The sequence below is a fragment of the Pyrgilauda ruficollis genome, unplaced genomic scaffold (assembly GCF_017590135.1).
Source record: "Pyrgilauda ruficollis isolate IOZ18807 unplaced genomic scaffold, ASM1759013v1 scaffold100, whole genome shotgun sequence".
Classification (NCBI taxonomy): domain Eukaryota; kingdom Metazoa; phylum Chordata; class Aves; order Passeriformes; family Passeridae; genus Pyrgilauda; species Pyrgilauda ruficollis.
The window spans coordinates 586559-611209 of NW_024508102.1; the positions used below are offsets into that span (position 1 = coordinate 586559).

The window sequence follows — 24651 nt, forward strand, 5'->3', positions numbered from 1 at the left end:
GGGCACCCCAGCAGCTCTCTGGGCACCCCAGAAGCTCTCTGGGCACCCCAGCAGCTCCCTGGGCACCCCAGCAGCTCCCTGGGCACCCCAGCAGCTCCCTGGGCACCCCAGCAGCTCCCTGGGCACCCCAGCAGCACTCTGGGCACCCCAGCAGCTCCTTGGGCACCCCAGCAGCTCCCCGGGCACCCCAGCAGCTCCCTGCTGCCGGCGGTCCCGGCTCTCCCTGTGCCAGCCCCGCGTGGGAACCTCTGCCCAGCGGCGTTTTCATTGCCCGCTGCCAGAGCAGCAAAGGCCAGCTCAGCACTTTCATCCCCCGCGTGTTGGGGTCGGAGTGGAGGTGACGAGGGGCAGAGCAGAGGGAAACAATGACACTTTATCTGTCCTTCCCCCGTGCCGCTCCCACGCGAGCCCGCCGGGGTGGTGCCAGCCCAGCGGTGCCACCTCAGCGGTGCCAGCCCAGCAGAGCCACCCCAGCAGTGCCACCCCAGCGGTGCCAGACCAGCGGTGCCAGCCCAGCAGTGCCAGACCAGCGGTGCCACCCCAGCGGTGCCACCCCAGTGCCACCCCAGCAGTGCCAGCCCAGCAGTGCCAGAGCAGTGCCAGCCCAACAGTGCCACCCCAGCAGAGCCACCCCAGCAGAGCCACCCCAGCGGTGCCACCCCAGCAGTGCCAGCCCAGCAGTGCCAGCCCAGCAGTAACACCCCAGCAGTGCCACCCCAGCAGTGCCACCCCAGCCGTGCCAGCCCAGCAGTGCCAGCCCAGCAGTGCCAGCCCAGCGCCTGGCAGGGCTGCACCGGGGCACAGCTCAGCCCCTGGCACAGGAGCAGCCCTGTGGGGTCAGTATTTACCTGGCACACGCTCCCTTCCCATTCCCTTCCACTGCAGGGCTGGGATTCCTTCAGACAAATCCCAGGGGCAAACTGCAGGTGCAGCATGGTGGGGCTCCAAGACCTGCAGCAAGGGGTTTGGAATGCTTTATTTCCCCCCAAATCATGGTGAGGCTCCAAGACCTGCAGCAAGGGCTTCGGAATGCTTTATTTCCCCCAATATCATGGTGGGGCTCCAAGACCTGCAGCAAGGGGTTTGGAATGCTTTATTTCCCCCCAAATCATGGTGAGGCTCCAAGGCCTGCAGCAAGGGCTTCGGAATGCTTTATTTCCCCCCAAACCAGGGCAGCAATCCTGGCAAGAAGTGTCATTAACAAAACAGTTTTCTACAGCAACGAGAGCTCTGTGTGTGTTTTGTTGTAAGGAAAAACAAATAAATTCCTTTTTTTCACTAAGGAACCAAAAAACATCTCTGAGTGAATTGTAGAACAAAAGAGGCCTTGATTTCTGACACCCATCATGGAAAAGGTTGGATCCAAATATACGTACATTAAAAATAAAAAGGTGTAAACAATGCTTCCTTCCTAAAGAGCTTCTCTCCTCTCTGGTTTGGAGCCTCCAGCTCCTTCCCCCTCCCCAAGGGCCCGCGGGTTTCATTTGTCCCTTTGGAATTGCTGCTCCTCAGGGGAAATCCTCTGCTCCCACCTGCGAGGGGATTAGTGCAGCCACAGGACCAAATCCCTCTGCTCAGTACCCCGGGCAAAGCTGCAGGAAATAAATCCTGTTAAGCCATTGGGGCCACTCTGGGCTTACCCAGACAGAAACGGCAGCACTATAAATAAGATCTTGGTTTGATTAGGGAAATAAAGGCAGGAAAAAAGCACTTAAAAGATATCCAGAGGAAATATAAGCTCTTCCCCCCCCCCAGTCATGCTGACAGTGATGAATTAGTCCACGAATGCCAGTCAGAGAGTGAGTCATGATTCATAAATAAATTACAGCAAGATATTCATAGAATCATAGAATATCCTGAGCTGGGAGGGACCACGAGGATCACCAATCCAACTCCTGGCCCTGCACAGGATGACCCAAAATCTTAGGAAATACCCTGGTAACATTCATTTAATCTGGGACATTTGCGGCCTGAGATACCACTAAACACTCAAAATTCAGAGTAACTCAGTGATCCTTTATCAAGCACATACATTTATTGTAGTTGATAGAGCTGACCTCTGGCAGTGCCCACTCAACCCTTGTTGGAGACAAACTGATTTGGAGAAGCTGCTGGGTGGGTTTTGCAGCCCCTGGTCTCAAGCCCGGGGACAGGCAGGGCAGTGGCAGTGGGTGCTGCCTGCGCCAGGTGAGTTGTCCCCTCCTGAGGATGCTCATCGGTGAGATAATGGCACTTTCCTCCCTTTCTTTTCAAATAAAGGCTGCTTTTGCAGTGCTTTGCAGTTAAATAATTAGCTGGTGTTCAAAAATGAGAGCTGGGAAGGGAGCTCAGGGCCTTGGCTTTGTTGTTTCACCCCGTCCTGCCTCCCCCAGCCTTGCTGTACTGAGATGCAAAATTATCAGTGGAAGAGTTTATAAAATGTCAAAACAGTTTCTCTCCTGTCAGCCAGACAATTTGTGTAAATAGAGCCTCTCTAAAGAGCCTCCTGCCAGCTCAAACCTCTCTTTCATCTCCCCAGGATTTATTGTATGCCATTTTCATGGAATTTTAAACCAGTCTCTAATGAAGAGTGAGGATGGAAAGTTCTGTGCTGCGCTCAGAGGAGCCTGCAGTGGGATCCTGGATCTGCTGTCAGCTCCCAGGGCCTGGCAGGGCCGGGCAGAGGCTGTGAAACCCAAACACAAACCCAAACACAAACCCAAAGGCAGGTGATTTCCCCTCCTCACACTAGAGGTGGCTCTCCAGGGGGATGGCTCTGCCTGGCTGGGAAAGCAGCTCTGGGAACAGAACCTTCCACGCAGCTGCAGCTCCCAGTGAGGCAGAGCAGCCAGGGCTCAGTCCCTGCCAGCCCCGGGTGCTGCGGGCAGGAGGAGCTGGATAACCCGGGATAACCCGGGATAACCCGGGCACGGCTCCCCCAGGCTGGCAGGGATCACTGCCCTGGGCAGGAGCGGGACTGGCATCAAACGGGGTCCTGTGCCAGCTGCTCTGCCCCCACCCCACAGCCCCACCCAAAGAAAGCTCTAAAAAACTCCAGCTGCAGCGCAGTTAATTTTAAAACCACACCAGATCTGCTCGGTCCCAGCCCCTGTCCCGCCCTGGCAGGGTGGGAGCCCAGCGGGAGCAGTTTCCAAGCCCAGCCTGGCACTGGGCAGGACTGGTGTGGCAGCCCCGGCTGCTCCCACGGACCCTGCACACCCGAGCTCGGCAGGACCGGCAGGAACAGCTCCCTCCTGCCCCGAGAGCCACAGCACAGAGCTCAGGGAACGGCATGTGGAAGGGAAGAGCTTCCCAGATCTGATTCTCCGCTGACAGTTTGCTCTTGACAGCAGCTGAAATCATCTTTGGAACCAGCCCTGCGTTCTAAGGACAGTGAGCTCTGCCTTTCAGCTCAGCTCTGTGTGCCAGAGGAGGGGTTTCTTCAGGTTTTTGCACCTCTGAGAAAAGCCAGCAGTGGTTTTCCAACATCACTGTGCCCCCATTGGAGAGGCAGGGAAAAAAATCCCAAATGGGAGTTTCAGAGGGAAACCAAAAGGGTTCTGCTCCTGTCCAGCCCTTCCCAGCTCTTGTAGACCAGAGTAACCCCCCTTTTACCATGGATGGGGAAACTGAGGCACAGTGACAGGACGCTGTCCCCACGGCAGGCTCCAGCCTCTCGTTCTGGTTGATAATTCAGCAGCCCTCACTCCCACCAGCTGTGATTCTGCTCCTCACTCACATCCTCTCTCTGCCTGGCTCTCACTTCCTTCCCAGGCAGGGAGAGCCAGGACAGAGCTCACCACTGCTTGGTTTAGGAGCTGCTCGGGGTTTTTTCCTATAAAGTAAACATCACATTTTGAAATCCAGAAAAAACCTCCTCCACACCTCCTGGCGCAGGAGCAGGAGCTGTGGGATGTAAGGAAAGAGGGGCACAGATGTCCCGGGACAGGGAGGGTGGCTGTGGCCGGGACAGCCTGGCCCTGTGTGAGCCGGGACCCCCGAGCCCCCCGGGGGTCTCACCTGGGAGAGGCTGCCCTGTCCCCTCTCCTCCCTGCTGGTGTCCCACAGCCCCGCCAGAACAAAGGCAGACGTGGCTGTTGTTGACTCACAGGATAAGATCATTGTTGTGGGATATATTTTTGTGTGTGTGTGTGTGTCACTTAGACATAATTTTTTTCTGGCAAATTTGTTCTCCTCCCCTCCGCCCCCAAAGTGAAAAGGGAATCTGTGCTCAAAGCCGCAGCTGAGATTGCAGAGACCTTCCCTTCCTGATCCTTATCTCACCAGGATGTAGGAGGATCCCTCGGGAATAGCTGGAAGCCTTTCGCTGGAGCCATCCAAGAAACGAGCACAGCCTTTAAATGGCAAAACCATCAAGTGCTCGGCACCGGGATCCGAAAGCTTTAACCCCATCTCGCTGGGACATCCCGGGACTCTGATCCCAGCTCCTGGAGCTCCTCTCCGCGGGCTCTGCCGCCTCGGCTCGGTGACAAAACCACACCTTGGAGTCCTCACCTGCACCAAAACCTGCACCAAAACCTGCACCAAAACCTGCGCTGCTGCTCCAGCCCCGCTCCCGCCTCGGGCTGGGCGCTCCAGCTGCTCCTCTGCACGGAGGGCTCCGCGGCTTCGGCAGCTGGAAAAACCCAGCCCGAGTTTCCTGAGCCTGGGCCGAGGGAGGGCAGCGGGAGAAGGGCCCCGAGTGAGGATGCGGGGCCCGAGGGAGGGATGCGGCACCCGGGGCAGGGGGAGAGCCGTGCTCAGGCGGGGCAGGGACAGCAGAGGGACAGGCTCATCCTCCTCTGCTGACAGAGGAGTCCCAGCAGCCCTGGCTCTGTCCTGTTTAGGACAGGAAACAGATGCTGCCTGGTGAGGAAGCACCTGAAGAGTATTGGAGCACCTTGTGCCTGCCCCGCAGGAACCTGGTGGGAACAGGGGGTACCGGGTGCAGCCCCCCCGGTTTGGCCCCGGCCGGGCTCGGTGGCATCGCCCTCGGACACTGTGTCCCCACGGAAAAGCACCTGCCTTTGGAGGAAAAGGCATGGGCAGGGCCAGAGCTGTTAAATCGGCTGCTGGAGCAGATCCACGAGCCCCCTGTGCAGGGGCTGCTCCATCCATCCTCCATCCTCCATCCTCCATCCTCCATCCTCCATCCTCCAGCTCCAGCTCCAGCTCCGGCCGGGCCAGGGCAGCCTCACAGGCTGGAACCTCTGCCCCAGCAACCCCCTCTGCCTTTACAACTTGCTTTTCTTTCTCGTTAGCCTGCTCTGATTTGATTGGGAATTAATTTTTCCCCAGGTCCAGCCTGTTTTCCCCCTGCTGTTTATAACTTGCTTTTCTTTCTCGTTAGCCTGCTCTGATTTGATTGGGAATTCATTTTTCCCCAGGTCAAGCCTGTTTTCCCCCTGCTGGTACATCAGACCTCTCCCTGTCCTTACCTTCACCCTCTGGCTTTCAAACGCAGCCCCCTTCACCACGCCACGGCCGAGCTGCCTCAGCTCTGACAGTGACAGAGATTAGCTGGACTGATAAGTGACTGCTTTGCAGCAACTGCTGTTGACGTTTTTGCACCTCTAAACAGCTTGAAAGAGGAACCTGTAGACTATTTCTTTGGAAGCTGCTGGTAAGAAGGACAGCGGAAGGACGCGTTCTCCCTCCCAAGGAGCTTCCCAAGGCACTGAGGCTGCTGCAGGGACGCAGTGAGCTTCAGGAGGGGTCTGCAGAGAGCAGAATGCTTCCTGGCAGCTGAGATACCTGCAGATCTCCGAGCTGCTGCCCGGGTGCCTCAGCACGGAGCGCGGACGTCGGAGAATCCCGGAGCAGGCGCGCGGTGCCGAGGATCCCGCGGTGGCCGCCGATGCTCCCGCGTTTCCTCTGCAGCTGCAGAGCTCAGGATGCTGAACAGCAGCCTGGCCCTGAGCAGCCTGGACGGGATTTACATCGGCACCGAGTGCCTGGTGGCCCTGATCGCCACGCTGGGCAACGTCCTGGTGATCTGGGCGGCGAGGCTGAACGCGGCCTGCCAGAACACCACGCTCTACTTCATCGCGTCGCTGGCGCTGGCCGACGCTGCCATGGGGCTCCTGGTGATGCCCCTGGCCGTGGTGGTGAGCCTGGGCATGGCCATGCCCGCCTACAGCTGCCTCTTCATGTGCTGCCTGCTGCTGGTGTTCAGCAACGCCTCCATCCTGTCCCTGCTGGCCATCGCCGTCGACAGGTACCTGCGAGTCAAGCTGCCCACCAGGTGAGGCTGCCCCGCCTCCTCTGCCCTCCTTTCCTACCTCTAATTACTTTAATTACTTGAAGTGGATGCTTGTGCCTCAAAGCCCACCTGGGATGAGCTTCCCAGAGGCCTGGGGGGTGCTCGTGAACTGGATTTTTGTTTATTCATGAGCTGGAAAACCAGCTCAGTGTAGTTATCCCTGATCAGAGTGCCATCACAAGATGCATCTGTTACATTTTCAGCATCTTCATTAATTGCACAGGATGCTCAGTGTGTTATAGGGGTTTTTTAAAAAGTTTCTGAGGCTTGTGTTTGAAATGAAATTCCTTTTAGCATTTGCTGAAAATACAAAAGTAGCAACAAACTTATTAACAATTAACTCACTGTTAATTGTTAGGTCACTCGCTGATTACATTTAAATGAGACATACACAAGCCAGAAAAGCAAAGCATAACCTCAAGCACCCAAAAAGTCATGGTTTATAGTGGGAAAGGACCTGTGAAGCTGAGGAATGAATTTCAGCCCTACAAATGGCGTAAACCAAATAAAAAGAGGAAGGTACACTCAAGGAAGCCAAGAAATAAGATAGGACTTCCAACAGCAGCAAAGCAATATCCTGGCCAGAGGAGAACTAAGATCATAATGAAACAAGAAATAAAACAGGTTAAACATGCAATTTTAAACAAGGGAACTTAAGCACAGTTCTTACTGATGCTGCAAAGTAACTGTTACAAATGAAGAGGTGGGGCTTGTCCCAAGATAAAATTTGGGTTCCCCACAAAAACAAAGTTAATGCTTAATTTTCCAACAATGACCCTGCAGCACCTGAACAGGTGAGTTCATCCTTAACTACCTTAAAATGCTTCTCTTTAACACGACGTGGGATTTCTTCCCCTACAGATATAAAACAATCACTACAGAGAGGAGAGTGTGGTGGGCCCTGGGGCTGTGCTGGTCCCTGTCCCTGCTGGGGGGGCTCGTCCCCATGTTTGGCTGGAACAAGGCAGGCCCCAGGAGCTCCAGCTACCTCAGGTGCAGGTTCATCTCCGTGATGAGGATGGATTACATGGTGTATTTCTGCTTCTTCACGTGGACCCTCGTGCCCCTGCTCGTCATGTGTGTTCTGTACGCCGAGATCTTCTACATCATCCACACAAAGCTCAGCCAAGGGACCGCTGTGAGGGGGGCTAGGGCTTTCTATGGCCAGGAGTTCAAGGCAGCCAAGTCTCTTGCACTGGTTCTCTTGCTCTTTGCAATCTCCTGGCTGCCTCTGTGCATTATAAACTGCATTTTCTATTTTCACCCCGAGTCTCAGATCCCCCCGTATTTGATTTACTTGGCAATCCTCTTATCCCATGCCAACTCTGCCATGAACCCCATTGTCTATGCCTACAAGATAAAGAAGTTCAAAACCACTTACCTTTTAATTTTAAGGACCTACGTCCTGTGCAAAAACCCAGACCCAGCTCTTGCAGAGCAAACAACAGACCCAGAGTCATAAAGAGAGGCTGGGGCAGCCAGAGAGAAGCAGAGCATTGATAAAGCACCTGGCTTTGCTAGGAAACTCTTGGGAAACTGCAGCAGCCTGTGGGTCTGAGGCTGCCCTGAATCTCCATGTGAATATAAGTCTTTATGCAATATAATTTCTAAACACAGAAGATGGAAACTTTGTCTGGCTGGGGGTTTTGGGTTTTTCTAACATGAAGATGGTTGAGTTGATTGCAAACCAGGATGTGTTCTTTGCTGTTCATAATCCAGCAGCTCACAAGCTCACTGACCATTCTTGTCTGTCCATTCAGACTAAACTTGAGTGTGGTCAGCTTGTGCTTCAGCCAGTGCTGTCATGTTTTCATGAGTAATAATAAATAGTAGATGGATTTTACACTAATTCTGCCTGCTGAGTCCTCCCATGAGCAAAAGAAACCTGCCCAGTTTCAGTCAATGTCCTGCTGGGGTGGCACAGAGGTTCAGTAATTGTTACACCACAGCTGACACAGCCCCTGTTGAGGGAACACGGGTCAAAATGAAACGAGGAGAGGTTGTTAAAGGCCAGGCTCTTTTTTTCCTCCATCTTCAAATAATAAAAGTGGTCTAGGAAAAGCAGAAAGGTAGTGCACCCGAGGGACCCCAGCCAGAGCTCACCTTCTGGTGAGGGAGGGAGATGCTCTCCCTGTTTTCTCCTCCATAGAGCTTGAAGGAGCTGCCAGGACCGAGGTGAGACAGAGAGCAGCAGAACAAAGAGCACAGGTTGTTCTGCCGACCCTGTGAAAGTCTGTGGCCCCCGCAGCAGTCTCTGGCCAAAGGCAGCACACCAAATTTCAGAGCACAGGAGCGTCTGCTGACACTTTGCTGGGAGGAGCGGGCAGAACGGCCCAGAGGGGCTGGAGGGGACAGAGCCCGCTCGGTGTCGGAGGGGCTGCAGGCACCGAGCAGCGCAGGGCACCCGGGCAGCCCCAGCCCAGGCTGGTGCTGCCATCAGGTGGCACCTCCAGCCCTGCTCCTGGGGAGCCCCGGGCTGCTGTGACACTGCCACCCCCCGGAAACCATCCCTGCTCACGCAAAGGGAACGGTGTCTGTGAATGAACATTCCCAGAGATTTTGGTTGTCACGCTGTGATGGTGCATTTCTTTTATGGGACTCAACCAGCAAGCAGAGATTTGCATCCAGACATTTCATGACCATCACTTCAATAACAGAAAATTACTAAGCAGAGCACTTGGCAATCAAAAAAAAAAAAAATACGGAAAGTGTTAGAGTTGGTGACAGAAAAGGGAAACACAAGGGCACACATGGATCAATGCAGAGAAATATTTTCATTTCTCACTTCTCTCTGGTAGTTCTCACAAACGGAAACTTTACAAGGGCAGGGGGATTTCTACAGATGAGGAAATCCTGTACAGAAACTCCATCTGCCCACAGCTGTTGGCAGCCAGTTTGAACAGGAGACAATTTCCTGTCACAGCTGCAAAAAGAGCTGTGTAACAGAGGGCATGGGGGCATTCTCAGGTGTAACATCCTTGGTGTAACGTCCTCGTGGCTTTTGATGCCCAGAAAGTGGGACCATTTTGATTTCATTTGGAACTTCCTCATCACAGATGCAGTGGTGTCCTGCCCCGCTGGAAGACCAGAGTGCTGTAGGTCACTTCATTCTGGGGATGTGAGAGCAGCCACAGGCATTAGAGAGTGCACCAGCACCGCAGGGCAGCAGGAATCCCCCACTTGTAACTCCTCCTCAACACCACACAGCATTAACAGCCTGTCCCTGCATGGGGAAATGGCTAAATGCTGGTTCATCCCACTGGCAGTCTGCCTCAGGGTTCTGGGTAAAGTCTCCTTTAGGGGCTTCCAAAGAATTCATATCACAGATGAAAACTGCAGAAATGCTTCCCCTTTAAAGAGATTTCTCCTAACCTGCCTCATCAGTGGTTAAGCCCCAGAACCCCTGAAGCTGTCAAAAGAACTGCTGAGTAACTGTTGAGTCTCAAAGGTGGCTTTTCTCCCTCCCACCCCAAATTAATATTTACCACACTGTCAAGGATGTGGAATATCTGCATAAAGCATTAGAAATGACAGCTGTGACATTTACCTGGGTGTTCCTAAGAGATTCCTCAGCTGCCCTCTGGGTGAAAGTTTCCTGTGGTAAATTTTGGTGGGATCTTTTAGAACCTAGGAAGGAAAGGGATCCCAGCCTCAGGTGTTGGCAGACAGCAATGCAAGGGAGGCTGCAGAGGGCTGGCACACAGGTGATGTGCCACCTCTGGCACAGCAAAGTGGCAGTTTGGGCTGCCCAGTCCCTGCCCACCTGTTGGAAGTGGCCAGGATGAATCCAGTGCAGCCAGGATTAGGATCAGAAAAGCCCACAAGCAACAAAACCCCACACCTCATCAGTGGCAAAGTTAATTCTTCCCTGAAAACACCACTGGGAGGGTTCACAAGGAGTTACTGCCAGGGATGAGCTGCTCACCAACACACAATTACTCAAGGCAGACACTACTTGAGGAACTAAGTAACTTCTGCAGCCACCATCAGTCTGCTGCTGCGCCCTCGACTGTGTCACTCACTTTTCCTGAAGAGGAAGATGATTGCAAAAACCAGGACAGTCAGGAGGATGCCAGAGATGAAGGCCAGTGACACGTACAGTATTTCATGGCTGTTGATACACAGGAAATCCTGTCAGAATCCCCAGTTTCAGCAGAGGGTTTGAAGCATCAGTAGTGCTCAAATTCACCAGAGTTCACGGAGTGTAACGTTTATCCCCAGCCCCACGAGACTAAGGTGTGTGTCTGCACTGAGCATCTCCAGGAACCACCCACCCAGGGCACAGCCCAGGCAATTCCAACCAAACTTTAACCCCCTGAGATGTTAAATATGTGACATAGAACCCTTCCCTTGCAGAAGGAGGCTGCAGTCTCAGGGAACTCTGGGTTTGAATCAGGAAATAAAGGAGCAGCATTTACTTATTAATCCAGCATCTGGCTTCTGCAGCTTTGAAATCAGGTGTAGGGGTGTGGACAGTGGTAGTGACAGTGGTAGTAGGGCAAATGGGCTCTGGTGCAACTGCAAAGGGAAAAAAAAATCACAAGCTTCTTTTAAAATATGCAAATTTCTCCAGTAGTACTGCAAGCAACTAAAACGACATGGGGGGGGCTGTGTCTGTGCAGTGTGTCTGAAAGTGGAACCACCAGACAGGAAAGTTCTGCTGCTCGGGTGATGGCTGTGCCAGGCAGGCTGGCAGCCATGCAGCTCTTCCCCAAGCACCCCCCGTGCTGAGCCCCCCCAGAGCAGCCCCTGGGCAGGGCATCACCTCAGTCAGCAGCACTGCAGCTGAGGAAATCCCTTAAAAAATAAAATACCTGGAGCTTCTTTTGAGGAAAAGCCTCCCATTCTCTCAGAGCATTAACTGACGGGAAGAGAAGCTGAAAGAAAGGGAGAGTTATATTTATATACATATACACATAAGCAAAGCAAACTTGTTATCCTCTTCCAACTCTAAAGACTTGATTTAGTTTTTATCCATTTCTTGGCAGTCTTGTAAAAGTGGCACAAAGCTGGCACTCAAAGCTGGCAGTTCCTCTGCAGCAGCCCCTGCCCAGTGTCTTGTTCCTGAACACACGAGCTCACTGCTCCCTGACGGGCACGGTGCCTTCTCCACCCAGAAAATGGAGCATATTCAAGAACTAGAAAGCACCTACAGGATTATTTTTGCAGCAGCAAAAAACCCTATGAACGTTTTCATAACCAGAAGCAGCTTTGAAAAGTTTGTCCCTTGATGGTTTTTTTTAAATTGACTTTTCCCACCAAAACAGGAACAGTAACTTTCTTCTCCAGTTTGTGTTTGGGATCTTAGAGATAGGGATTCTAAAAGATATTCCACTACAAAATCCCTGCACCGGCATTTCTCACCACATGCTTTGCAAACCGCAGATTGTGAACAATGTGAAAATATTACAACATGAAAATAAAACACCCTGTTCTCTGCTGCTGCCACGTTTCCTCCTGCGTCCCATTGTCGCCACATTCCAGAGGGGCCAAACCATGAAACCTCCCAGTTTCCCACACCAAACCTCACGGGGTGCTGTGTTTAAAAGAAACGAGAAATGATACAGCTCCATCTTACCTCCCACCATGGAAGGGCTGCTGGAAAACTCCCCAAGTGCCAGCACACCACTTTAACCACTTGCTTTGTGAGAAGAATCTGTCACACCAGCCAAAAGCTCAAATGTCAATCAGATGTGGGCTTACACAATTGTGGAAGTTAAGCAACTTCACTTTTTTATTTAAATTGACAAAAAACAGGAAACCATGAAAGACACCTGCATTCTCTGGAACTGTTAGTCTGAAAAAAGTGAGGCAGCCTCAGCTTAGGTTGGCTTGAAGTGAGGTTCTTGCCCCTAAAGAACACCACTTTGGGAACTGAGGTACTGGAAGTGTAAGAAAACCACGTTTCTCAACCCCACTGAGAAACGGGATTGCAGGCACCCCCAGTGTGTACCTGGGTTTCTGGAGTACATAAATCACAGCACACAGGGGGAGGTTATTTGTGTGTGTGCTTTGCTGGGATTTCTGAGTTTTGACAAATTGCTTCAGGGAAAGGCTTCCAATAAAAAGAAAAGGAACAGAGTGATGGAAGTCCAGAAGAACTCCTCTGGAACAAACCTTGTCCCATTGCAGACTGAGCACTGACACAGCCAGCTGAGCACAAGGCTTTCAGGAGCTTTTGACACATTTCCTGCCCCATCTCTTTTCCCAGAACCCAAACTCTCAACACTTCACGAGGCTTCATGGTGAAAGGGGGGTCCCAGCTCCTTTAGAGAACAGGAACATTCACCCAGAGCTGCCCCCAGCCAGGGCCAGGTGAACGGCAGCACAAATCATCCTGATTTTAGAACACGGGTACAGCAGGCATCTGGGGAGCTAGCACTCAGAATTCTACCACAGGGATCAGCTTCAGCAGCAGGATTCTCCTCTGTGAAGTTCTGGGTCTTTGGAAGTGTTCCTGACCAAAGAGGGAATCCAACAGGATCTCACACACTGTGGTTCCAATCATCCCCCACCATAAACCAGCTGCAGTGGCTGGTGTGACCATCCAGTGACTTCAAACACAAACAGGCAGGGACTGTTGCTAGTGAAAGACAGCGGAGGGGTTTTTTTGTCTGTTTAATGATATTTTAGAGTCATACAGTTTCCAAGAGGAGCTATTGGGACGTGTCAGTGGGCTCAGACTGCTCACACGGCTGCATGGGCACTCTTGGACAGTGCCTTCAGGTCCAGGATGCACTTGGCAATGCTTTCCTTCTGCTGCAAGAGACAGGAAACAGCCTTCAGGAGACATTTCAACAAGAAAACAGACATTTAAGTGCATTTCATATAAACCTTTCTAGACCTATAAGGTACTGATTAAGAGGGATGCAATTATAGCTCATGAAGCCAGAGACTCACATCCAATAAAGCACAGATTCCTGGAATCCCAGAAGGTTTGGGTTGAAAGGGACCTCAAAGCTCATCCAGTCCCACCCCTGGCCAAGGTTTCCCATCACCTCGTGAGCCAGGATCCCTAACAGCAAATCTTTGTGCAGGCTAAAAAGTAAAGCAGGTAAAACCCAGCAAGTACCTGCTGAGGTGTGATGCTCTGAACAACGTTCCTCTCCACCCACTGGATCATGTGGTCCTGCTCTTTCTGCCGCTTCAGGTTCTGCATGGCCACCTGGTAGTCCAGCCTCTTCTTCACCTCGTTGTACACCGTCAGCAAGCGCTCCCGGTAGTTGGTTTCCAGCAGCATTGCGATGTTGTTCTGCAACAGAGCAGCACACGAGAGGCTCAAGCCTGGCAGCAGAGCATGCTGTGTGGCAGGAGTGGCAGGAGCACAGCAGGGCAGGCTGCCTGGCGCTGAGCAGCTGCAGCAGCAGCAGTGGCAGCAGCTACAGCGGCCCTGCTCACCCTCTTGGCATCGAAGAGGTAACTGCGCCCCTCCGCCCTCCACTGCTCCTTCTTCTCGTCCTCGATGGCCGTCTGCAGCGTCTGGATGGCCTCGTTCTTCATGGCCAGAGCTGTGGCCACCTTCTCCTGCAAGAGAGGAAGGACTCCACGCTTCAGAGTCAGATGCAAGGGAAACAAGTGGTGTGCAGTTGAAGCTGAAGTGCTGCACTGAGCTGCGGAAACGCCTGTGCACACTGCCCTGTGCCACGGCTGGGGTTATGCCAACAGGGGAGAACGAGGGCTCACAACCAGCCAGGGAACCCCAGACTGCTTTGGGTTGGAAGGAACTTAAATCCCATCCAACCCCACCCCTGCCATGCAGGGACACCTTCCCTGTCCCAGGTGCTCCCAGCCCTGCCCAGCCTGGCCTTGGCACTGCCAGGGATCCAGGGGCACCCACAGCTGCTCTGGGCACCTGTGCCAGGGCCTGCCACCTTCCCAGGGAACAATTCCCAATTCCCAACATCCCATCCAACCCTGCCCTCTGGCAGTTTGATGCCATCTGTACTTCACCAAACCCCTTCCTTACTACCAGCTGCAAAGTCAAACTGCAGTTTCTTCGTTACCTCGTTCAGTTTGTCAGCAAAAGCTGCCACATCAGGCCCGAACTTCTTGATGGCATAAACGATGACTGTCAGGATGCAGGCAGCTGCTGCTGTCTCGTGGTTGATCACGTAGATCTCCTTGGAGAGGAGGTAGAGCAGGAGGCCAGTGCCCAGCATGTAGGGCCCTACAGGAGAAGTGAAGCAGCACTACTTGTATGAAGCACGACGAGCATCAATAAAGTGAAATACCTAAGAGGGAGCTTTAAAGGCTCACAAGGTCAGGAAGAAGTGCCCTACTTTACCAGGACAAAAAGCAGAGCCACAGTTCCACGTGGGAAAGGTGCCACAAGGAACCTCACCACACGTGGGAGCAGCTTGCACCTGACACGGGACCTGCTGCTTCTGCTCATCAGAAACATGAAGAATTGAAATTTTTTAAGAACCAACAGGCAATTAAATCTCTCCATAAAATCAAGCTCATGGAATTCTTTCAACCATTAGGTGTCTAACTTTAGAGCCAGGAGTCCTACAGTGGCTCGTTCTTCACAATCTGCACATGCAAAACACTCATTTTCAGCACTATTTTACCTTTTCAGCAGCCAGAACTGGTGAACAGAACCATGTAAGCATAGTTAAAAATGGCAAAAGTCTATATTAACCTGTCACTCCTGTTTTAGGGTAGAGAAACTGGAAAAACTCCTCAGGGATCAAGCCATGACGAACTTCTCCTCCCTTCTCGGGCAGAGGTGGCACAGGAGCCAAACTCTGCTGAGTTGTGTGCAGGGGTCTTGTGGCGTGCAACACCCTGTGAACGAGGAGAACATCTCAGTTACGATTCTTATTAAAAAACAGACAGAAACGGTCCCCTAAACCACCCTTAGATGGGGCTCAAGCCCATTTCCAATTAAATAAGCAGTGACTGGTGAGGGGCGGGCAGAGGGTGCCCCATCCCTGGCCGTGTCCAAGGCCAGGCTGGCCCTGCTCCCGTGGAAGGTGTCCTTGTGCACGGCAGGCGGTGGAACGGGATGAGCTTTAAGGCCCTTTCGGCCCCGAACTCGCCGGTGATTCGAAGGTGGTGGCATTTACAGGACACTCCTCCTCCCAGCAAGGGGGTGGGACCAGATAACCTCCACAGGCTCCTTTCCCCGGCCCTGCTCTGTGCTCCCGCGGCATCAATGGGGAAAACGCGAGACAAACCCGCAGAATAACGCTGTTTAAGCACAAACCCGGCCGCTAGCCGAGGGGCTCCCCGGTACTCACCCCACGGCGACGGGCGGCGGCAGCGCCCTCAGCGCGGCGGGGGCTGCGGGGACAAGAGGGCAGAGAGCGCGTCAGGGCACAGCTCGGCCAGCACCCCCCGCCCGCCACCCGCTCCCCCCGAGCGGCGGCACTGCCCGGGCTCACCGGCGCGCAGGACGAGGCGGGACAGCATGGCAGGACAGAGCAGGGCGGGGAGCGGCCGTGAGGAGCGGCGGGGCCCTGAGGAGCCGAGCTCGTCCCGCTCGGTGACCGCCGAGATGGCGGCGCGGCTCTCGCGAGAGCGCGGGGAAGGCGGGCGCGGGGCGGGCGCTCTCGCGAGAGGAGGCGGCGGCGGGAGACCGCCCGCCCCGCCCGACGGCGCGGCGCCCGCCGCCTCGCTGGATGGAGACCCCGCGGCCGAGGCCGCCGCCGAGTGGAACATCCCGCCCAACGCGCCCGCCTGCATGGAGCGGCACCTGGAGCGCGCGCATTACCGCGCAGGTAGCGGCGCGGGCGGCGCGGCGGGCCCGGCACCCGGGGCCGCTCCCCGGGCGCTCCCCGCGCCGCCGCCCGCGCCTCCCCTCGTGTCTCTCCCGCAGACGGGGCCCTGCTGCTGGGCGCCTCCGGGCTGAACGGGCGCTGCTGGACCGGCTCGCTGTGGGTGTTCGCCGAGCCCCGGCGCGCCCCCAGCGAGGGCTTCTGCACCGCCGGCGTGCAGACCGAGGCGGGGGTGGCCGACCTGTGCTGGCTGGCCGACAGGGGCATCCTGGTGGCCTCCGACTCCGGTAAGCCGTGGGGATGCTCCCATCCTTCGCTGGGGTGCGCCTGTGCCCTGTCCCAGTGCTGAGCTGGGGACCCCCAGACCTTCCCCTAATCAAAGGTGGGTGGGTGTCCTTGTCCCTGAGCTCGGTGTCCTTGTCACTGGGCTGGGTGTCCCTGTCGGGGGGTGCGCCTGTGCCCTGTCCCAGTGCTGAGCTGGGGACCCCCAGACCTTCCCCTAATCAAAGGTGGGTGGGTGTCCTTGTCCCTGAGCTCGGTGTCCTTGTCACTGGGCTGGGTGTCCGTGTCACTCAGGTCGGTGTCCCTGTCCCTGAGCTGGGTGTCCCTCTCACTGGGGTGGGTGTCCCTCTCCCTGAGCTGGGTGTCCCTGTCACTCAGGTCAGTGTCCCTGACCCTGAGCAGGGTGTCCCTGTCACTCAGGTCGGTGTCCATGTCACCCAGGTGGTTGTCCCTCTCAGGTCAGTGTCCCTGACACTGAGTAGGGTGTCCCTGTCACTCAGGTCAGTGTCCCTGTCCCTGAGCTGGGTGTCTGTGTCACTCAGGTCGGTGTCCCTGTCACTCAGGTGGGTGTCCCTGTCCCTGAGCTGGGTGTCCATGTCGCTCAGGTGAATGTCCCTCTGACTGAGCTGGGTGTCCCTCTCGCTGAGCTGGGTGTCCTTGTCACTCAGGTCAGTGTCCCTGTCCCTGAGCTGGGTGTCCCTGTCACCCAGGTGGTTGTCCCTCTCACTCAGGTCAGTGTCCCTGACACTGAGCAGGGTGTCCCTGAGCTGGGTGTCAGTGTCACTCAGGTGGGTGTCCCTGTCACTCAGGTCAGTGTCCCTGTCACTCACGTTGCTGTTCCTGTGTCCCCCAGGTGCCGTGGAGCTGTGGGAGCTGGAGGAGAACGAGAGCCTCATAGTGAACAAGTTCTGTAAATACGAGCACGACGACATCGTGACCTCGGTGTCGGTGCTGGCGGGCAGCAGCCAGGCTGTCAGCGGGGGCAGGGATTGCTGGTGAGTGTGCCCAGCCTGGCAGCCTGTGCCCGGGCTGTGCTGGGCACTCACTGCTCGCTCTTGCCCACAGTGTGAAGGTCTGGGACATCCCGGAGCAAACGGTGCTGCACTCCTACAGAGGTGAGTGCCAAGCCACCCCTCTCTCCCTTTTTAATCCCCTTGACATGCCACTCTGACCCTGTCCCCAGCCCCTTGCGTGGCTCCCTCGAGCTCGGGGCTGTCACAAGGACTGTGCCATGCTTGGACTGGGCAGCTCGTCACTTGGGTAGGAGGCAGCTGGCTGCTGCTGAGCAGAAGTTGTCCCGTGTCTGGGCAGAGCTGTTAAACTGCTGTGCCTCTGGAGGGCCTTGGGAATGTGTGGGAAAGTTGGATCCAATCTTTGAGGCTCTTTATCCTTTTGTGCTTTTGGTAGCTCACTCTGATGCAGTGACATGTGTGGCTTCCTGTCCTGGTAAGGACACTGTGTTCCTGTCCTGTGCTGAGGTAAGGCTCACTCTGTTGTCTAAATCTACCCCATTTAAATGAGATTTAACTTTAGGTATTTACAGTTTAATGCATTAGAAACCACCTCTTGTGTTGCAACCTGCCTTCCTGTGTTACTGCAGTGTTCCAGTCTGATAATAAATTAATTTAAATTTATAATCAGTTTGCCAAACTGATTCCTACAGGTTTGTATCAAATTTTGGGAGCTCCTAGGTCTGCCCTGGGGATGACTGAAGGCTGCACTTGGTGACAGCATCATTTTAACCCAGAGGAAAACACAGGGACATTTTGCCTGTGAGTCAGCAATGAATCTGAATTTATGCCACAAAGAAATTGTAAAATTCTTCTCATTCCTTTTGGATTTCTAGGACAACAGAACTTTACTCTGGGACACCAGATGCCCCAAACCAGCTACCCGAATTGGTATGTGTCTGTGTGCAGTCACTGCTTCTGCATGAGCTTCTGTTGGAAGAAATAAATTATTGTATGCCTGACTTCTACCTCCTAATCTAGTGATGTGCCTGTTAAAACCTAAGGAGGTCTAACACTGTCACAGAAGTGCAATAAGCTTAAATCACTTGTCTTGCTGCAGTAGCAGTGCTAAGGGAGATGGGTGAGGGATATCTTTGTGCTGCCTCCTTCCACTCTCACCCCAGTTTGTTCCCCTGCAGTTTGCAGTGCCTGTAATTACCTCCCTACCTCAGTCATGTGGCATCCACAGAAAAGTGACATCTTTGTCTTGGGTAAGAACCTGCGCTCCCTCCAGGCAAGCCACGGTGGCTGTTTGCACAGGACAGATTCTAACTTCAGCGCCCCTCTCTCCCAGGTGATGAAAGTGGAACAGTTGCACTGGTGGACACAAAGAATCCTGACTCTGCCCTCAGCGCTGCCGTGCACACCCGAGGCATCACAGGCTTTGCTTTCTCTGCACACAGGTACTGAATGGTCCTGGCACACAGCGTGGCACTGCATCCCCTCAAAAGCCTTCGTTGTACTTGAGTAAAACCTGTGAGAGTGCCAGCTTTGGTCTTCTCATCCAGGAGATTGTAGCAGAGAACAGAATAAACCAAGCAACGTCTCACTTCTGACGTGTGAATGTCCACAATAACAATTCTGCAGCTCCAGGATTACTGACCCACACACTGTGGGGATTTTTCTAATTAGTCACCTTTGATTAAAGAAGGATCACTTGTTTTCAGACTCTAATTGAGTATTCCCACTCAGTGTACTGGCACCCTGCCAAATGCTGATGAAAACATTCTTGTAAGATTTCTGTGAGTTCATTTGCTGAACCTGGGTCTGGATCACTAAGAATCCTGCTGTTCACAAGTTTATCCCTAAAAATTCTTGTATTTTCTTTTCTAACTGTGCTCTCATCTCTCTCTAGTTCACCCTTACTGGCTTCCATCAGTGAAGACTGTTCAGTTGCTGTTCTTGACTCAGACCTCTCAGAGGTGTAAGTACAGACAGAATACTCACTGCTGTTGTCTTCTTGAGTTAATTATTAATACACAGCATGGTTTGGGGTGGAGGGGACCTTAAATAAGATCATTCATCCCAGCCCCTGCCATGGGCAGGGCACCTTCCACTGTCCCAGGGTGCTCCAAGCCCTGTCCAGCCTGGCCTTGGGCACTGCCAGGGCTGGGGCAGGCACAGCTCCTCTGGGCACCCTGGAGGTGAAAATGCTCCTAAATAGAGGAGCATCATCCTCACAACCAGCAGTTAGGGATTGCACAAGCCCACACAGTCTCTGAGGAGGGCTGATGGAGTGTTGGTGTTTTCCAGGTTCAGAAACCATTCTCATCGGGACTTTGTAAAAGGCTTGTCCTGGTCTCCTTCAGATGATGCCTTGCTCACTACAGTTGGATGGGATCATCAGGTTTTACATCACACTGTCCCTCTACCAGCTGGTGAAGCTTCTGGAATCAACTGTGTAAAAGAATAGTTTTATAAACTCGTGGTCCAAGTTCCTTGCTGGCATCACTTTGATTCTGCTGAAGTCGCAGGTGTGTGAGCTGGAGTGGGGTCTGTTGTCTGCCTCCAAGCTTGTGGCTAACAAGGTTCCTGTAGTAATTTTGAATTAGGTATAAGTTAGTTACAAACCAAGCTTTATCCTCTCCTCAGGAGTGGCTTCTCCTGTAATAAAAGACTTTGGTTTTACTCAGAAAAAAAAATTGACTTCAGGCACAGAGGAGACTTGGAGAGACAGGGAATTAGGTGTAATGAAAAAAGAAATAAAGTCAAAAAGACTTGATTCTTTCCTCAGTTCTCCAGACTGCCCATGGAATTCATAGAAGTTTCTGGGGGAGGTTAGCAGCACACCTCTTGTTGGGTAGATGTGAGAGCCTCACCTTGAGCCAAGTTCTTTGCTCTGGAAATCAGGTGGAATGAAAAGACCCGTTGGGATCCAGGGGCTGGAAGGGTTCCAGGGTTGTCCTTAATGCAGCACGTGGCTGGTGGAGAGGATTCAGCCTCGGCACCAGTGTGGAGCCCCTGGGGAGCACTGCTTGTGCACTGGTGTAGGACAGCAGTGTGTGCTGTCAGGATGTGAGGGAGGATCCCAGCTGGAGCCCTGCAGTTCAACACCTCTTGGTGGTGCTGGAATCCTGGTGGCCAAGGCCAGCTCAGGGCACTGGCAGCAGCAGGGAGAGGTGCTGTGCTCTTGGACACCCTGGTTCATCTCCTCTGTGCTGAAGGCAACTCAAGGATGAGACCTGTGAACAAAAGGTTTATGTGGGGGAAAACTGGACTAAGGACTTCAGCTGTCATTTGCTTGCTGCTGTACCAGGCTGTGCTTAGTGATAACCCAGATCCATGCACTTGTGACAAGTGACTTCCTGTGCTGGCACTGAGGGGACAGGACACTGCCCTACCCCCAGGCCGGGCTGCACAGAACCCACAAGGTGTTTTTGTCAAATAGCACATCCATTTCTAACTCAGCTCTTTACCTGGAGAAAGTCACTGCTCTGCATGCATTGCTGCTGCCCTAGGTATGGCTTGGTCTGGCCTAGTGATTCCTAGACAGAATTAAGCAAGTCCTGACTGATGAAACAAAAATACAGTTGAAATGAATGTTACCCCTGGTTCTTTAGCATGATAGCAGCATTTAAATGTACACTGCTTCCAGTTTTTACCTCTGCATACACATAGGTTTAGTTGTGCAAAGCCCACAATTAATTTTTAGGCAGACTAAGCTTTCCCAGGCTCTGTACTTCTCTCATACTCTTTGTAAACCTCACTTGCTGCTTTTTAAATTCCCGTGTCATACAGGTGTTCACAGGAGCTTCCTGTTCTAGAGCAGTGTATGACAAGAAACAGTGAATGATGATAAAAACTGACACATTTCCTCAGAAATACCCCTTGAACCACAAAGTCCCCTCTTGGGGACCTGTGATGCTGTACTGAAACAGGTCTTGGTGCTGGTTCTGAAAAAGTTGTCTTGGAAGATGGTTTTCATTTGTAACTGGGTTTAAGTTTCACTGGGCCACTTCTGTAGCACTGAAGAGCCAGCTGAGATCATCCACACAGTTCAAATTGTGATTTCAGTCCCTGATATTAAAACTGTTCTTAAATAAATGCTCACGTATTCCTGTTCAATGCCAGGGTACTACAATTCTTCAGCACTGGTGCAAGGCAGGCTCTGGCTCCTGCTGCTGTTCAGGAAGCTGTTCTTGCCAGAACTCTGAACTTGGGGTTCCATCATGCACAGCTAAAAATAAAAGTTCAAATGTCAGACATTAAACCACATTAGGTTGCTCACATTGCCACACCTGAGCAAAACAGAACAGTCCCTGGCAAAAGACTCGTGCTGGGTGCTGAAGCCAGCAGGGAGAGCATATAACTCTTGATATATTAACTCTTTTACAACTGAAGGCCAGACCAGCCTCAGTGCTTCAGCATCTGGCAGTGTTTGTGGTGCCACAGGATGGCAGCAGCAGCCCTTGACAAGGGCGAGGCAGCACAGCCCCAGCTGCACATGGCCTGGAGGAGGGTCTGCTTTTGGGGTGTCCAGCACTTCACTCGGGGTTTTCACTCTCACAAGCACAGAGGAGAACTTCAGCAGGCACTGCTGGGTGCAGCTGGGCTCAGACTTGCACCAGGGCTGGCAGGGAAGTTGGGGACAGCAGCAATGCCACCTCAGTCCTGGCTGGCTCTGCAGCTCCCCAAGGAGCAGAGGCAGGGCTGGGGGGTTTGTGGGGTTTGTGGCTTGCTCAGCTCTCCCTGCTCCACACACCCTTCAGCTTTGGGGACACTTGGGGACATCCCCTGTGGCTCCAGTGAAAGCTTCAAGGCACACATTGCAGCCCTTCCCTCCCCCACAGAGCCTGCTTCTGCAGCCAGAGCTGGCTGAAGGAGATGAGAATGCAAATGTGTTTAATTGGGAGTGCAGAGGAGATGAGAATGCAAATGTGTTTAATTGGGAGTGCAGAGGAGCAGCCACGCTGCAGCCAAGCCTTTCATGCTGCCTGCATGGCTCACACTGTGCTTGCAGCTTGGGCACAGCACTCAAGCTGGGACTTGTCAGAGGAATGAGAGTTTCATCCCTGGTGAGCTGCTCCAGCCCAGGGACTATTTATAGGAGCTGCTGCTCTGCCAGCCTGCCCAAGCAGCTGGGTGTGAGTGCCACAGCTCCTGGGGCTCAGCTGCCCTTCTGCCCTGACTGCACTGCTGGAAACACTGAAATGGCCACAGGCTTGGATCAACCCTCAGAGAAACTGGAGCAAGCCCTGGGTAAGCTGAAATTCAAACCCTTGCTGAGCCACCTTGTCCCATCCTTTCAGGGATGTGCCAGCAGACAGACATGTAAGCAACACCAAAAAAAGTCAGACCACACACGTAATCAAACATCAGAAATGTTTAATGCGAGAAGGTTGGTGTTCAATGGCACTCATAAATAAGAGACTTTGTTCAATACTTTACAGCTAAAGCTCTGTTCCACTCCCCTAGCAGGAACTTGTGAGGAAGAGGCAGCTGCAGGGGATAATTCCAGTTGTATCACGACTGAATTACCACCCTGCATCAGAGAGGGTGATGTGAGAATAATTCCACACTCAGGCCTCAGGATTGCTCTCAGCACTGGGCTGAGGCAGGTGCTTTGCTCCTTTAATACCCCTTAGTTTTGTTTCTTACTCTTGCTAAATTTCTGTAGTGAAAGCTGGGAGGAGCAGGAATGTGGGGAGTTTATGCACACAGCTGGCAGTCACCTGTCCCAGGAAGGGGCTGGTCCCACCCCTGCAGTCCTCACTCCTGAGAGACCTGACTGTCCCCAAGTGCTGTGGCTGCCAACAGCTCTGACAGTGGTTCCTTTGTCACAACGGCCCCAGAATCAATGGGGAGTTGTTCCTGAAATACCAGGATTTGCTGAACGCATTCAGAAGAAGCAGGGATAGTCCAAAGTGTTTGAAGAACAGAAGAGCCCCACTGCTGAAAACCTGCATGCTAACCAGTCCTGCAGCTGGGAGCAGAGTCCAGCCTGGTTCAGCCACAGCTCAGTCCCCTGTGCAGCCCCTGAAGGGGGCTCTTCAGTGAAGAGTGGCTGCTCTATAAACCTGACTTCTGTGATCACACTTCTAACACTAAATTAAAGCAATTATGTCTGCTAGAAATGAGACACTCCATGGTGTCTAAGACCATATTTCACCCACTCGTGAACGGTGTGTCTGGGTGAAGCAGTAAATGTGACATTTAAAGCAGGTATCGACATTGGAGTGTCACATTTTTCTCTAAAAATTAAAAAAAAAAATCAACTTGTGTTGGGGAGGTTGCAATTTGGAAGAATTCTTGAGGTGGAACACTGCACACACACCCCCCTGCCCTCCTCACTTCTGGGCAAAGTCAGTACCAAAAGCTGAAATTGCCCACCCAGCCTTAAAATTGTTTCTGAGAGCTCATTTGCAAATATAGCTTATTATTTTGAAAAAGTATCAGGAAGAAAAAACCATGAAGTTGCAACATTATCAAAGAGACTTTGTTTGCTTTCAAGTCAAACTGGTGAAACTTCACCCAATACCAAAACATGACCCTGACATGCTCAAGGAGGAGCACGGATTTACCTCTACAGGTGAATAAGAATGCTCAGGATGCTCCTTGCTTTGAGGAAATGGCATGTTTTGGGGCAGGTGGTATTCCACATGACACTTGGCACACTTAAATGTCCTTATAGTTACTCCACAGTCACTTTTCTCCATAAATATTTTTTTTAAACCAACACCCAGATATTAAAATCCTATTATTTCAATATTGGCTGGGGTGAGCAATGGAAATCTTCTAAGTCACTGTGACTTGCTGGCATAAAAATGCCTTTTGAATTAGCTATTAGACTGATTATTGTATTTGCATTTTCATTTTATTCACAGCAAAGTGAAGTTCAGAATACTTTAAAGCTGCTGCAATATCTGAAAGGGCTGTTAAATTACTAGGTAAAGCTGGAAATAACACAAAACATAGATTGTCAATGACATGAATATCAAGATAACTTTTGAGAATTCCACTGTGAAGGAAAATTTATCCCTGATTTTGAGCTGAATTGTAAAGCAAGATGTGCTTGCAGGCCACATCCAGGTGTGTGCCAGGCAGGGCGAGCTGGAGTGGAGCCAGTGATGTTTATAGCATTGAAAGTAGAAAGTGCTTTCCATAAAAACAGACTCATGTCTAGAATGCTCAGGATGCTCCTTGCATTGAGGAAATGGCATGTTTTGGGGCAGGTGGTATTCCACATGACACTTGGCACACTTAAATGTCCTTATAGTTACTCCACAGTCACTTTTCTCCATAAATATTTTTTTTAAACCAACACCCAGATATTAAAATCCTATTATTTCAATATTGGCTGGGGTGAGCAATGGAAATCTTCTAAGTCACTGTGACTTGCTGGCATAAAAATGCCCTTTGAATTAGCTATTAGACTGATTATTGTATTTGCATTTTCATT

At 52.5% G+C, this 24651-nt stretch overlaps 4 protein-coding genes and 1 long non-coding RNA gene across 5 annotated transcripts; 2 read left to right on the forward strand and 3 right to left on the reverse strand.

Moving 5' to 3' along the window:
- Positions 1–779: 779 nt before the first annotated feature.
- Positions 780–5295, reverse strand: LOC121353170. The gene is made up of 3 exons (XR_005955046.1): positions 4000–5295; positions 3595–3814; positions 780–1592 (listed from the first exon to the last, which is right to left on the reverse strand). It is a non-coding gene; the product is annotated as an uncharacterized LOC121353170 (long non-coding RNA).
- Positions 5296–5307: 12 nt separating this feature from the next.
- Positions 5308–8090, forward strand: ADORA3 (adenosine A3 receptor). Its single transcript, XM_041466742.1, has 2 exons — positions 5308–6223; positions 7103–8090. The coding sequence occupies exons 1-2, from the start codon at positions 5874–5876 to the stop codon at positions 7701–7703; spliced, it is 951 nt and encodes a 316-aa protein (XP_041322676.1). The 5' UTR covers positions 5308–5873; the 3' UTR covers positions 7704–8090.
- A 529-nt stretch (positions 8091–8619) lies between these two features.
- CUNH1orf162 (chromosome unknown C1orf162 homolog) lies at positions 8620–11898 on the reverse strand. The gene is made up of 6 exons (XM_041466796.1): positions 11820–11898; positions 11056–11118; positions 10660–10759; positions 10264–10352; positions 9789–9868; positions 8620–9351 (listed from the first exon to the last, which is right to left on the reverse strand). Exons 2-6 carry the CDS (start codon positions 11084–11086, stop codon positions 9292–9294), a joined length of 360 nt encoding a protein of 119 aa, XP_041322730.1. The 5' UTR covers positions 11087–11118; positions 11820–11898; the 3' UTR covers positions 8620–9291.
- Positions 11899–11935: 37 nt separating this feature from the next.
- ATP5PB (ATP synthase peripheral stalk-membrane subunit b) lies at positions 11936–15765 on the reverse strand. Its single transcript, XM_041466783.1, has 7 exons — positions 15628–15765; positions 15484–15526; positions 14883–15028; positions 14245–14408; positions 13640–13765; positions 13314–13493; positions 11936–13000 (listed from the first exon to the last, which is right to left on the reverse strand). The coding sequence occupies exons 1-7, from the start codon at positions 15653–15655 to the stop codon at positions 12929–12931; spliced, it is 759 nt and encodes a 252-aa protein (XP_041322717.1). The 5' UTR covers positions 15656–15765; the 3' UTR covers positions 11936–12928.
- On the forward strand, positions 15741–19974 carry WDR77 (WD repeat domain 77). The gene is made up of 10 exons (XM_041467015.1): positions 15741–15963; positions 16062–16247; positions 17096–17237; positions 17308–17357; positions 17650–17720; positions 18089–18143; positions 18392–18463; positions 18547–18655; positions 19108–19176; positions 19506–19974. The coding sequence occupies exons 1-10, from the start codon at positions 15741–15743 to the stop codon at positions 19663–19665; spliced, it is 1137 nt and encodes a 378-aa protein (XP_041322949.1). The 3' UTR covers positions 19666–19974.
- The last annotated feature ends 4677 nt before the right edge of the window (positions 19975–24651 follow it).

Excerpts from the sequence above, each read along its gene's own strand:
- CUNH1orf162 (XM_041466796.1), bottom strand. The coding sequence starts at position 11,086 with ATGGGAGGCTTTTCCTCAAAAGAAGCTCCAG. Across the intron at positions 10,760-11,055 it reads TTCCTCAAAAGAAGCTCCAG|TTGCACCAGAGCCCATTTGC; the intron begins GTATTTTATTTT and ends TTCCCTTTGCAG. Across the intron at positions 9,869-10,263 it reads CATCTTCCTCTTCAGGAAAA|GTTCTAAAAGATCCCACCAA; the intron begins GTGAGTGACACA and ends TTTCCTTCCTAG.
- WDR77 (XM_041467015.1), top strand. The coding sequence starts at position 15,741 with ATGGCGGCGCGGCTCTCGCGAGAGCGCGGGGAAGGCGGGCGCGGGGCG. Across the intron at positions 17,238-17,307 it reads AGCGGGGGCAGGGATTGCTG|TGTGAAGGTCTGGGACATCC; the intron begins GTGAGTGTGCCC and ends TCTTGCCCACAG. Across the intron at positions 18,144-18,391 it reads CAAACCAGCTACCCGAATTG|TTTGCAGTGCCTGTAATTAC; the intron begins GTATGTGTCTGT and ends GTTCCCCTGCAG.
- ADORA3 (XM_041466742.1), top strand. The coding sequence starts at position 5,874 with ATGCTGAACAGCAGCCTGGCCCTGAGCAGCCTGGACGGGATTTACATC. Across the intron at positions 6,224-7,102 it reads CGAGTCAAGCTGCCCACCAG|ATATAAAACAATCACTACAG; the intron begins GTGAGGCTGCCC and ends CTTCCCCTACAG.
- ATP5PB (XM_041466783.1), bottom strand. The coding sequence starts at position 15,655 with ATGCTGTCCCGCCTCGTCCTGCGCGCCG. Across the intron at positions 14,409-14,882 it reads CCCTAAAACAGGAGTGACAG|GGCCCTACATGCTGGGCACT; the intron begins GTTAATATAGAC and ends CTTCTCCTGTAG. Across the intron at positions 13,001-13,313 it reads AGAGCATCACACCTCAGCAG|CAGAAGGAAAGCATTGCCAA; the intron begins GTACTTGCTGGG and ends TGTCTCTTGCAG.